This window comes from Drechmeria coniospora, chromosome 03 (genome assembly GCF_001625195.1).
Source record: "Drechmeria coniospora strain ARSEF 6962 chromosome 03, whole genome shotgun sequence".
NCBI lineage: Eukaryota > Fungi > Ascomycota > Sordariomycetes > Hypocreales > Ophiocordycipitaceae > Drechmeria > Drechmeria coniospora.
The window spans coordinates 5,499,927-5,512,601 of NC_054391.1; the positions used below are offsets into that span (position 1 = coordinate 5,499,927).

The 12,675-nt window shown below is 62.8% G+C and overlaps 5 protein-coding genes across 5 annotated transcripts; 2 read left to right on the plus strand and 3 right to left on the minus strand.

Annotated features, from left to right (window-relative positions):
* Positions 1-1,095: 1,095 nt before the first annotated feature.
* DCS_07207 (uncharacterized protein) lies at positions 1,096-1,542 on the minus strand (the record flags this gene model as incomplete). The annotated part of the gene is made up of 1 exon (XM_040804492.1): positions 1,096-1,542. The coding sequence occupies one exon, from the start codon at positions 1,540-1,542 to the stop codon at positions 1,096-1,098; it is 447 nt and encodes a 148-aa protein (XP_040654596.1).
* Positions 1,543-2,286: 744 nt separating this feature from the next.
* DCS_07208 (uncharacterized protein) lies at positions 2,287-3,864 on the plus strand (the record flags this gene model as incomplete). Its single annotated transcript, XM_040804493.1, has 3 exons — positions 2,287-2,478; positions 2,819-3,253; positions 3,490-3,864. 3 exons carry the CDS (start codon positions 2,287-2,289, stop codon positions 3,862-3,864), a joined length of 1,002 nt encoding a protein of 333 aa, XP_040654597.1.
* A 1,174-nt stretch (positions 3,865-5,038) lies between these two features.
* DCS_07209 (uncharacterized protein) lies at positions 5,039-7,446 on the minus strand (the record flags this gene model as incomplete). The annotated part of the gene is made up of 5 exons (XM_040804494.1): positions 5,039-5,478; positions 5,523-5,594; positions 6,324-6,651; positions 6,720-6,899; positions 6,949-7,446. 5 exons carry the CDS (start codon positions 7,444-7,446, stop codon positions 5,039-5,041), a joined length of 1,518 nt encoding a protein of 505 aa, XP_040654598.1.
* A 649-nt stretch (positions 7,447-8,095) lies between these two features.
* On the plus strand, positions 8,096-8,578 carry DCS_07210 (uncharacterized protein; the record flags this gene model as incomplete). Its single annotated transcript, XM_040804495.1, has 1 exon — positions 8,096-8,578. The coding sequence occupies one exon, from the start codon at positions 8,096-8,098 to the stop codon at positions 8,576-8,578; it is 483 nt and encodes a 160-aa protein (XP_040654599.1).
* Positions 8,579-11,032: 2,454 nt separating this feature from the next.
* On the minus strand, positions 11,033-11,281 carry DCS_07211 (uncharacterized protein; the record flags this gene model as incomplete). The annotated part of the gene is made up of 1 exon (XM_040804496.1): positions 11,033-11,281. The coding sequence occupies one exon, from the start codon at positions 11,279-11,281 to the stop codon at positions 11,033-11,035; it is 249 nt and encodes an 82-aa protein (XP_040654600.1).
* Between the last annotated feature and the right edge of the window lie 1,394 nt (positions 11,282-12,675).

Genomic DNA, 12,675 nt, shown 5'->3' on the forward strand with positions numbered 1-12,675 from the left:
TCGCACATGCATGGACTCGCCTCGTCGCATGGACACTTGCACGGGCAAGAATGGACATCAGTTGTTATTGTTCCTTGTCATGGGAAATTGGGGATGCAAAATGTCGGCAGGGAGTACGACGCGGCAACGATGGTGCGCAAATACTTGCTTGTACCGTACGGAGTACAGAGTAGTGCAAGTAATATTACTGCACTAGGTACTTAGTAATAGTAAGAATACTACTAAGGTAATAAGTAGGTACTAGGTAGGCATTGTGATTCATATGCACCGCCATGTAATACTGCGAACTTGTACAAGTAATTACTACGGAGTGCCTAGGAACGAGGTAGGTACCTTGGTGGGTAGTAACAGTGCAGAGGTACCTCGTACTGGTGCTGCAAGTGCAAGTATGTACTGTACTCGCCCTCTCACGACCCCTCCTCCAAGCCTCGCCGCTACGACATGGCACGTAATTACTGCCAGGCCCGCCGTACGACGAGCTTTTCCGTGCCTGCAGGAATCTCGCTGCCTGGGGGCCGAGACTCCGTCCCTCCAACGCAGGCGTCCAGCGAGGCACCTGGAACAAGGCACGGGGGACAAGGCACACACGCCGTCGAGGAAATCGTGGGGGAATTTGTTCTATTCATTCTCGTCATCCTACCAGCGACCGCCACCTTGGGCCCGCCCGCTGAGGGTCATGCTCCGACTGTTCTAGCCTTTTTTTTTTTTGCAGCATCGCATCCCGCGCTCCCATGCCATGCCATGCCGATAAAACAAGATTCGCCCGTTCCGGTGCGAGCCTTTCCGACGCCCAATTATACCGTGTAAACTCCTGCCGGCGCGGGCCTGCATGTCCCGCGCCGTCGACAAAGGGGGAATGAGAAGAGCAACAAAGGGGATACGCAAGGAAATGTTTGGTTGTTTCTTGTCGAGTTCGATGCAACGCTCCGCGTCATGCCAGTCTTTGATTGATACAACAGAGAGAGGAAGGAAAAATAATTCGCGTCGAGTGTGACGGGACGTCGACGGCTTCGGTGCCCGTTTGCTTCCGAGGCCGTGGGTGATGATGGTGGTGCCCGCATCGTGCGTCGAGCCCATCGCGGCAAGGGGTCGAGCCTACCGTCGTCGGACGCGCCCTTGCTCGAAGGAGACGGCGTAGGCCTTGAGCTCCTGCATCGACTTGCGTGACAGCGACGTCGAGTCCGTCGACGAGGCGGCGCTCCGCATCGAGCAGAGACTGCTGTGGGAGCTCGACGGCGTGAGGTTCGACGGCGGGGCCGAGGGGGACGACGGGGCGAGGAAGCTCCGCGCGGGCATGCTCAAGTCCCACGACGGCGACAGGCAGAGGCCCCTCGTGCTCGGGCTCGACGGCCTCGGGCACGTCGTCCACGGATAGCCGTAGCCCGAGGGGGCAAAGGAGGGCGAGCCGGCACGGGAGCTCGGCGTCGACGTCGTCTCGTGGTCGGCCAGCCGGCAGGCTTCGGAGCAGTAGGCGGCGCCGTCGCTCTGCACCTGCTTGTCGCAGGCGAGGCAGAACTGATGCGACCAGAGATCGAGAGCCATGGTGGCGAGCGGTGACGGGTGCGGCGACTCTGCCAAGCCAAGTACGTTGGCAGGGGCAAGCGTGCGTCGTCGTCGTCGTCGTCAAGCGTCGTGCGAGGGCTCGTCGATGGCAGGTGATGTGGATGGATCCAAGACGGTCGTCGGATTCGGGTGGCCGGGCGAGGCGTCCGTTTTGTATCCGAGGAGCAAGAGTTTATCCGAGGAGCAAGAGTGCGGATGCAAAGGTGCGGGCGGCGAGCGTGGACGACTATGACACACCACGTCGTGACGATGGCGCAAGGCGACGAAAGGCAACCGGCCGGGGGGTGGGGGTGTCGATGATGAGCCGATGAGTCAAGGCGAGCCAAAGCGGGACGTCGGGGCTCTCGAGCGTGCGAGCAATATGGGTACGGCGTACAGGAGGAGCGGGAAGGGTGGAGTACAACAAGGGGATTACGAGCATCGGCCTCCGTGGGTCCTCGATGCCTCTATCACCGTGGCAGAAGGAAAAGGGACAGAGGGCCGGCGGGCGGGAGCGAGGAAAAAGGTCGAGGTGCGAGGCGTCGAGGAGGAGTCGGACGATGGGAGAGGGCAAGACGATGCATATATGTAGTCGGAGCCGTGCTGGGGAGCGAGTGCCTGCACCTTGCCCGCACTCCTTCAACGGCCGGCCGTACCTGCGTGCTAGGCACTCGCTGGCGCCACACCATGGCAAGCACCGCACGCCCACCGGTTGGCGGCGAGCACTCGCGGGGCCCGGCCAGCATGTACGGGGTACCTGCTCGGAGCACGCCTGCAAGTAGACCGGTCCGCAGCGCGCGCCCAGCGACCTACGGACCACCCGCAGGCGGCGCGTGGCAGGTACCGACGCCTGCTGGGGCGGCCGCGTACCGGTACTTGGGTGCCCCTAACGAGACGATACGATACGAGCACTCCGGACTGGACGCTAGGCACTCGGTAGGTGCGCGGAGTTCTTGGTGCGAGCACTAGCACCAAGAGTGGTGGTGCTGGCGCACGAGTACGGAGTAGCTGTACACGCGCCAGGCACCTCGTGTACATGCGCCTCAGCACGGCGCCGCGCGTGCCGCATGTACTCGCCGACTGGTGCGCACGTACTTGTACAAGCACGGCGAGCGTGGTGAATGACCACCTTTGCGAGACAGGTTTTAGCGCCGCCGGACGGCCGCTGCGTACCTGCCTCGGGGGAACCTTCTGGGTGCTAGGGGTAATAGCTGGCGAGCAGCGCGAGGCGAAGCCGCCAACCACATCGGGCCAGGCCAGGCCAGGCATGGACTAGCACGCACAAGGACGAGCAGTCGCACCTCCCGTACGGCGCAAGCACGGAGTAAGTACTCCTACATGTACTCCCCACAAGGAAGTCTCGCCTACCTGTCCATGTCGTGATGGCGTCTTGCCGAGGAGAGGTGCTAGCAGGCACCGCCCGCCGCTCGCTGCTGCTACCGCTGGTGCTGCTGGTGCTGCCGGTGCTGCCGGTGCTGCTGGTGCTGCTACTGCTAGTGCTGCTACTGCTGGTGCTGCTACTGCTGGTGCTGGTGCTGGTGCTGGTGCTGGTGCTGCTTCTGCTGGTGCTGCTTCTGCTGGTGCTGGTGCTGCTACTGCTGCTGGTGCTGCTACTGCTGCTGGTGCTGCTGCTTCTGCTGCTGCCACTGCCACTGCTGCTGCTGCCGCCGCCGCCGCCGACGCCGCCGCTGGCAGCACCTGGCCGCATGGCGTCGCACTCAACATGGAACGATGGCTGGCCCCCGGGGGGGGGGGGTCGTGGTGCGAAAGGCGGCATGGAGGGACCTGGCCCACACGGCCGCATGCCCCGCATGCCCTGCAGCGGACCCCGTCGCTGCTCTCTGCTCGCCGCTCGCTCGCCGTCGCCCTCGGCTCGCCGTGCGAGGCACCAGCCCGGCTCTTGGTTGTTTTTGCCCTCCCGCCCACACCCCCTGGGCTCGGCGCTAGCGGCTGGAGGGGTCCCGTGGGTCTGGCCTGGCTCGCATCGCAGGGGGTGGTGGCAGCGCACGAGAGGGTGTGCCGTCGCTCGGCGATGCACACGGTGGGAACGGAGCCCCGGCAGCCGTCGTCGCCCTTGGCCGTCGTGAGCCACGGCGACGTGGTCGGTCCCGATGGACGAGAACGAGAAGCCGTACGAGCACGGCATCCGCACTCGCAGGTCGTGCTCGCACGAACAAGTCGGACGGCAGGGCCTCTTGGTCGTCGTCGTCTTGGCGGGCCTGGCCGTTGCGGGAAGACGACGACGACGGTACCTGGGCCTGCGTACCTGCGGTGCCCTGGTGGTGCCGTGCCGCAAACCTGCTCACCACCACGGCAGCGTAGGCACGGCATGCTGGCTCTCGCCCACGCAACGCCCGCCTGCCCGCCCCTGCGGACGGATGCACACGAGGCACCACGAGGTGGTGGGCACCGGCGGCGGCGGGCTGTGCGACGATGGTTCACGGGTCCCGTCACCCATCTCGGACTGCCAACCACGGGGACGAGGACAAGTACCGAGCACGTCCGTCCTCGATCATGGCCGTACTCCTCCGGCCGCGCCGTTTGTTGGCGCCGACCTGCTGTGGTGCTTGCCGCCCACCGCGGGCAATTCGTGCTGTAAGTAAGTAGGTGCCCCCTGGTGGCGGGCAACGGCCAGCGCAGCGGCGGGCCCACGAGCACGCCAGGATGCCGACGACTTTCGAGACGGCACCACGACCGACGGCATGCATGGGCGACGAAAACAAGAGGCCGCAACTGCCGCATAGCATCGACCCTCCTTTTCTCTCCGTCGTGGCCCTCTCCCATCGTCTGCCCCCGCTTACCCCCGCCCCCCCCCCGGACGAAACAGGAGAGGCATCGGGTGGGTTCGCGGCGGGGACGACCCACGGCGGCACCGAGGCGTGTCGATTTCCTCGGAATCTCGATGCAACGGCCGGCTATTCTCCCTCATTTCGCCCCTCGAGAGGTCGGTCGGAGGGGCGAGCCCTCATGAGCCAACGCAGCGCCCGTGGCCGAGACCGAGGGAAATGCCTCTCGACGGGCACGGCGTGACGGGCGGGCGACGAGGGGAACGACGCAATGTGCAGTTAGGAAAATGGCCCAGGTCACGCAACACCTTGCATGTTTTAGCACCTCGTGCAGGCATTCGTACGGAGCGCACGCGCACAGCCGTCGGTACCTGGGTACCTCGTAGCGCTGGGTAGGTCGTAGCGCTGGGTACCTCATAGCGCTGGGAACCTCCCTCATAGCGCTGGATACCTCGCAGCGCCAGGTGCCTCGTAGCGCAGAAAGTCGCCGCGAGCTAACCCGCTCACGGCTACGGCGCCTTGCCTCCCACGGCAGGCAGCCATTGGGCAGCCGTGGGCGGGGGCTGGCCGGCGGTCATCACCCACCTACCAGAAGCCGCCACGGACGCAGAAGGCTGGCCGGCGCGATCGATAGGGAATCTCTTCGTCATCGCCCGTCCACTTCCAAGCACCGCCGTCGGCACCACGTCGTGTTGCGGCACCACGCACCTTCAAGCACGCCGGTGGATGCCTGCGCCTGCACTCGCTCGCCGGCCGTGGCGTTGGTCGTCTCCGGTGCGCAGCACGTAGCGGGCCGTCGTTTGTCGGGGGCAAAACAGGCCATGGGCCTCTGAACCTGAGACGGCCGGGTGAGCCGCAGGAATGCGTTTCGATGAAAAGGCGTCCAAGCCGCCGGCGTGGGTTCGAAACGGCGACGGAGGAGAAACGACGATGCCGCCAGCGTCGCGGGCGTGAGCGTAGGCCGTAGCCTGCAGGGACCACGAGTGCCAACCGCTTCCCGCATGGCGAATCGAACCATGGCACGCTCGCGGCGCCGTAGACTGCGGTGCAGGCACGTTCACCTGCAGCGAGGGCCCTCCGTAAGTACAGCTCCTAGCACTGGTACAGCATCTGGCATGGGTGCAGCAAGCACCTGGCATGGGTGCGGCACCTAGCATGGGCACGGCGCCAAGCATTTGTGCAGCACCTACTTACATGGCATGGGTGCAGCACTTGGCATGGGTGCAGCACCTGGCATGGGTGCAGCGCCTGGCATTGGTGAAGCGCCTGGCATTGGTGCAGCGCAACTAGCGTGCTCTCGTGCTTGGGGGGGGGGGGGGGACGGAGACGTGGTCCTTGTACGGCAACCTGTTGTGGGGGAGCTGCCTTGGCGTGCAGGCCGCTGCAGAAGCTGGCTCGACGAATCCCAATGCGGCTACGCCGACGGCGCAAAGGTAAGAGAACAAACGGCCGCAGCACTCATCGACGCTGTACGGCGTGCATGTACACGTAGAGTCAGCAACTATTACCTGCACTCTGTACGATGCAATGATGTACCCGCGAGTCGTGCCATCGCCAACGAGTGTCGGGAGGGGAGCACGCACTAATCAATTGCGTATCGGCGTACGACGACGCTTCGAGGAGCCAACGTCAAGGATCGCCACGTACTCGGCGCCGCAGGACTGGCCGTGCCGCACGTCGAACCGCCGCATGTGTCGGGAGCACGTCGGCCGCGACTCGCCTCGTCGGTGCATCGTCGCTCCGTGGCACCAACGAGCCGTCAGCATCATCAGCGTGCGCCGTGCGAGCGAATCGTGCGCATGCCCCGCTGCGCTCACGACGAGAAAAAAAAGTCGCCTCTCCCGTCGCTGCTCGGTTCGTGCGCCTGGCCGGCGGCTCGTGTGCCTGGGCGTGGTGGGTGCCTGTGCCGACCGATTCGTACCTGCAAGGGCCACGTCGAGTCGAGACGATGCCGGTCCGTCAGCAAGCACCTTTTTCCCCCGTGCATGCACGCACGCATCTCCGTCGTCGCACGCATGACAACCCTTGGCTCGCAGGCACCACCACCACCACCACCTCGTACCCTCGGTCTCGTGGTCTCGTGGTCTCGGGATGCCGCTAGGGCGTGGGGAGGTGAGCGCCAGAGCAGACGCCGCCCTTGGCCAGCTTCCCTGGCAAACCACGTTTCACCTCCGTGGGCGTCGTGGGATGCGACGAGGACGTGACCGTGCATGTCCAAGTACGTACGTGCCGGGAAAAGGTAAAGGTGGGTGAGAAATTGCACCACGAGCAGAGCAGAGCACGTGTGCGCACTAGTGCCCATGGTGTTTCGAACCAGCACCGGCTAAACAATACTAGGGGCACCAACGTGCTACGGTCTGCACCTGAGCATGCGCCCGGCGAAGCACTTACGTGCCATGGCCTGATGGGACTTGCGAGTCCTCCGTACCGAGTCGAGTGCTGCTGGCGGCAGTCGGCGAGCGGTACGTGTCGCCGCAGAGGCGAGCCAGCACGTAATAATGCAGCGCAACGGTACGCCTGCTGCTCGAGCGGGTGCGAGACGGCCTGCCGCGCCGCACCACCGCAGGATTCCTGCACGGCGACAACTTCATTCCGCGGCGCAACGAGCCAGCCATCGCACCACGCCGGCCTTTGACGCCGTACCCAAACGTCGTTGCCGGCTGGCTGCGTCCTTGCCAGGTGCCGCATGCATGCTCCCTCCCCCGCCGTCACGGTGCATGCATGCGCGTGCATGCTCGCTCGTACGTGTGCCGCCGCACCGTCCAGCTGGTCGGTCGTACGAGCTCGCCGCTGGTTGGGCGGCGGCCCCCAGGCGTGCACGACGGCGGAGTGGCAGAGACAAGCAGCGGCCGGCGACACGCCACGGCAGGACGACGACGGGCGACATCCGGCCTCGTCGCTCGAGCCGTCGACCCAAGCACGCGGGAGCCGACGACGCAAGCATGCGTGGGGGGAGAGTGGCCGGCCCGTCGTGCGACGCAAGACGTCCATTCGCAGGCGAGAGTCGATCGAGCATGCCACGTCGGCCGGCCGACGTGGACGACCTCTCGCGTCGCTGCGACGCTGCATTCGCACGCCGTCGACGCCGCGTGCGTGGTGGGCCCGTCGTGCGTGGCATATCGTCGACGGCATTCGGGAGTGCGGAGGTGCGCGTAATTGCTTTTGCTCGCTCGCTCTCTGCTCGGCCGGCGAGGGAGACTTGTTCGACGAAAGGCTGCTCGTGCAGTGCAGTCCTGCACCGTGGCCGTAGGCTCGTATCCGTTGGCCTGATCGTCGTTGGTTCCCGTCCTGGAGCAGTTGGTGGCCGTCCGAACCGTTGGAAGCGTCGTGGCTTTTCCAGAGGAGACAGGTTCGTCATCCCCACCCCCCACCCCCCCCCCCTTCCCCAAACGACTCCTCCCCACCCCTCCTCGTTTTTTTTTTCATTCGGTGCAACGCTCTGCCTCTTTCCATCGGCCTGCAGCCGTCGTGCCATGATGGCTCCCAAGCCGTCATTGGGCGCAGACTCGGAATCGGTCTCCCCCCCGGCCCTCGCCCAGGCATCTATCCAATGAGGGCGACGATGAATACCCTCGGCGCTTCCCCGCACCAGAAATACTTCCGTACCGTCAGGCCTCTGGTGGCGGGGGAAGCCTGTTCGTGCAGATGCAAGTAATTACGGTACGCGTACTCCGTACGGGCCGGTACCTATCGTGAGCAGAGTGCGGCGCCCAAGGACAAGGCGCTGGACAGCACCAGTCGTACACGACGGCACACCTGCACATGGCATGCACCTGTACGCTGTCCTCGTCCTCGCACCGTCATGGTCGATTAGGGATGCTGGCCGAGGGAAATTTGTCGCCCCTCGACGGCCAAGCAGCTCCTCGTCGACGCCAGCACGCCGACGACGGGTGAGCAGCAACTCTCGAGCCGGAGCCACGGCCGCAACGTCTATTTTCGGCATGCCGGGAGCTGAGAAGGACTCTTCAAAGACAGATTGGGACACGGTCCGGCGGACAGAGGCGGCGGAAATGAAACCCAGCGGCTCCGTCTGGAATCCAAACCAGCAGGCTCCCGTGGCAGATGTCATGCCCCCTGGCGAGGCAATTGTCTTGGGCCGTGAGGATTCGTCGTCTCGGTCGTCGCTCGGATCGAGTGCGTCAACGAATGCGTGCTCTAGCTCGAGCAAGAGGCCCCCCGTCGTGCGGCGTCGAGGCCAGGGCTCCGCTACCCCAGGTTCCCAGCATTTTGTTGTCGATGATGATGGTTAGCTGCCATGCTGGCGACTTGGGTCCCCCCACACGACCCATGCGGTCCCGCCTTGGGCGGCTAGTGCCTAGCTTGGCAGGGACGATGCTAGTGCTAAAGATGGGCCTCGGGCGCTCCACTTTGGATTTCGACGGGCTAGCAGAACGAGACGCACGGAGTGCAATGTGCAAGTATTTGTAAGTGGTTGCATAAGTAGGTAGGCACGTACGTACAGTACAGCAGTACAGTACAGAAGTACAGTACAGTACAAGTAAGCAAGTAAGGAGCAAGTACACCTACCTGAGTACTTATGCTCCGTACTGTACGTGTACTTGCTTGCAGTAGGCACTCGGGGATACGACGCAAATGTACCATTACTTGTGCACGTACATACTGTACATGTACATGCAAGTACGGAGTATTACTGGATGGGGTGCAAGAAATTACGCCATTCGACTCCATGCGCACGCCTACCAAACGCCTGCAATTACAAGTACAAGTGCACCGTTCACTACGCACACGTACCTGGGGAGTGCTCGTCGACAAGCATGCCGCGGGCGCATGCGTGCTTGCATCTACGGAGTAGTTGTCCAGTCCTTGCTGGGCTCGGGGTGACAACGTGCTACCTAGGTAGCGGCAATCCACGCGCGCCACCTCATGATATTGGCCAAGGACATTGGAGTGAGACACGGATGACGGATGCCGTTTTGCCTTGCCAGCGCAAGTACCGAGTTCAAACATGGACGCTGTATCCGTACCGAGGCGGCTGGTGCGGGAAGGATTTTGGGTGCACGCAGCAGCCAGGTATTGTGCATGTACAACCATGTACAGATATTACTCCGTACTGCTGGTGTAGGTGTGCTGCAAGTACGCCGTACTGCAGGCGTAGGTGTACTGCAAGTTCTCCGTACCTGTACAGTACTTGCATGTTCCTTACGGCGACAGTGGGTATTATTACGTCGTCCCGTCCTTTGTCGGACCGTCGTGGCCATCGGTGTCCAGCCTCTTACACGCACAGTCTGCTCGTCTCCGTCGCTGGTTGCGAGTGCTTCGAGGGTCTCGGGACGACGTCGACCGAAAACAGCTCGATTGATCGGCATCAGGGCGCCCATGCGCAATTTCCCTGGGGGCGAGGTTGCGTGCATGCGGCCACGGAGGAACGCAGTGGTGCGGCGGTGAGCTCGGCGGCGAAGCCACCAAAAAGCCTCCCAGTCGCCATGATGCCCTCGTTGTCGACCACGGCCACTTTTTTTTTTGTTTTGGAACCTGCCATTATTTGTTGTTTCTTCCGCGCCTTGCCATTGTTTGCCGTCCGACGCCTTGGCGCAACCCCGTCCTCGTCCTGGCCCCTGCCTCCTCGTCTCTTTATTTTTGTTCTCAAAGGCACCAGGCTGAGGCGCCGAAGACAAAGGACCGAGGGCCGTCGGCGCGCCATGACAAGCTTGCGCGCCTGCCTGCCACGGCTTCCGCCCTCCGGGCCGCTCTGCGATGCGTGTCCTGCGATGTGCGTTCTCGTCGTGGGCAGAGGAACCCGCTCCTTCAGGGCAGCCGGTGCCTGGTTCTCTGACGGTCCTGCACCCCTCCTCCGACGACTCGAGCACGCGACGACGCTCCCCCCGCAACAACGAGGAACCCAACGAGGAAAACACCTCGTGGCTGGCAACATGACGGCACGACTTTGATTCGCACATTCATTCACCCTCCCAGCCATGCCCAGATGGGCCACTGCCGCCCGCCGTCGTGACTTCCAGAAGGGCACGTGCCGTGTCGAAGCAACCCACGGACGTCGAGAAAGCCGTCGTGCGTCAACAGTGTCGTGCCTCCCAGTACGGAGGACTGTGGCACCAGACAGGTTTGGCCGCGCTGCGCTTGTGCCCCAGCTGTCGCCTGCTCGCAACCTGAATCCTAGGGGCCCCGTACGGAGTACTCCGTACGAAGTACTGCCGTGCAGCAATTCATGACGAGCTGTCGGGGTCCGGTGCTTGAACTCGTCGTGAGCTAGCAGGAAACTATTGCGTGGCGCACAACGTGGGTGCTCGACACCAATGAGAACCTCGTCCACACCTGGTCGGGGAATGGTGTCCGAGGCAGTCCTCGAGGCGGGCATTTCATTTCTCGCACCGACCCAAGTGCACGGATGATTCCGACACATTTCCGTAGACGCACAGCGGCGTCTTCCACGCACTTGGCCTTGATTCCGTCGCGACAGAGGCCACGAGCCCTCGTGGGCTTTGGCGGGAATCCACCACGTCGTCCCTTGGCGAGCGTCGGAGCAGACGGAGCGCCGGAGCGAATGGTTCGTCTCGCCTGACGATGCATCTTTCAATCTCGTCCGTCGGCACTGGCAGCTGTCTTGGCGTCGGAGCGACATCTCCCGTCCTCGTCGTCGGGCGACACGCTCGGTCAGGTGTTGATGGTGGATGACGATGGCGCCATTGCTAGCAGGTTCCAGAAATACCAGCCCGTCCAAAAGAGGACTAAGCACGGCGCGCCTCGATGGAAACCTGGTGGAGGAGCCATCGTGACCTTGGCGTCGGTCGACGGACTTGACCGAGCAAACTCGACCGCCGCTCCGAATTGTCTTTTCGGGCCTCGAACGAGAATGGCCAATTCATGGCGCCAAAGGCGAGCGTCCAGGGCACTCGGCAGAACGTCTCCGAATAGGGGGCCGCTGGCTTGTTCTTGACGTCGTCGGTGACGAGTCGTGACGAACACCCGTCGATCATGGTGGAGGATGCCTCGCGTCCGAGCAGCGGTTCACAGACTCGTTGGCGCTTCGACCCCTCGCGAGTCCTCGACCCCCTCCCCCGCCGACTGGGGGTCCGAGGGGATGGGGAGACGCCAAGTCGCTCGACGGAGAGCGACTCGGTCGATGCCCCCCCCAGATGAGGCCATCGTGGGCAGCAATTTGAGTTTGGCCGCCCAGCATCACGGGGTCGCCGCAAGGGAACTGCCATTCGCAGGCGGCTGTGCAGGGCCTAGAGCGGGCTGGGACGATGAACCAGGGCTGGGAAGAGGTGGCGACGAGGACCGTTGGACCGTCTGCGTGTGCATGCATGCACTGCAGTCTGCTGGTCTGTCGGTTACCGAGCACGTGCTGGTCCACGATGCATCGCACGTGCAGGCGTACGTACGGAGCACTGGACGTCGTACAGCGGACGAGGACACTGGCAGCGGTGCTCGTTGCAGAAGTTGTGCGAAGTACTTGCAGTAATTACTACCTAGTAGTAAGTACCAAGGTTATTTATTGTACTCTGTACGGAGTAGTTGCTAGCAGGAACATGTGGTGTTGCGTTATGGAGTACTCCGTACCTTCTTAGTAGTACACACGTTGCAGTGCATGGGCCTCTGGTGAGTCCATTTCGTCGCCCACTCCGACTCGGCCTACGGTAGACAATGGCCCAAAACGAAGCGTCACTTGCATCACCAGCTGGCACGAAAAAACCAAGGAGGGAAATGAAGCCGGCCTGGTTCATCCATCTTGTGCGTGGCGTGCGAATTCTGCGAGCAAATCTCCGTACCGACGAAGCGCCCTCCTGATGTGCTGACTGCATGTCTCCAGAGTCGTCGTTGATGACGAGACGATGCCACGAATCATGCAGCAAGGCCCGCGGAACGACGGTTGAGATTCCTGCTCGTGCCGGTCACACCAAGACGAAAGCGAGGGAACAAAATCACACTCAATCCCGCGCGATGCTGGTTTTATTCCATCAAAATCGGTTCAGACATTTCCTGTGGGGGCTGTTGCGACCGCGAATCCTTTGCCGTAGACTGACCTCTCTAGGGTAGGCCAAGCACCGCCAGATGGCAAAGTGACGACAGCAAGACGATGACAGCAATCCGACCACGGCAAGACGATGGCAACGAGACGATGACAGCACGACGACCACAACTATACAATCACGAGACGGACAAGGGTCGACGTGACATGCCAAAAGGGCCGCTTCGGAAAGTGCCTTGCCCTTTACCACGGCGCCGAGGAACGAACAATGACGACTGGTTGATGCAATTTCCCAGCCGTGGCCGTTGACACGGCTTTGCCTACGAGGGCTCCGCTTGCAGGGCGCCGGCCGAATGTGCAGAGTGACCGGTTCGACGTGCCATGGAGCACGAGTCCAGT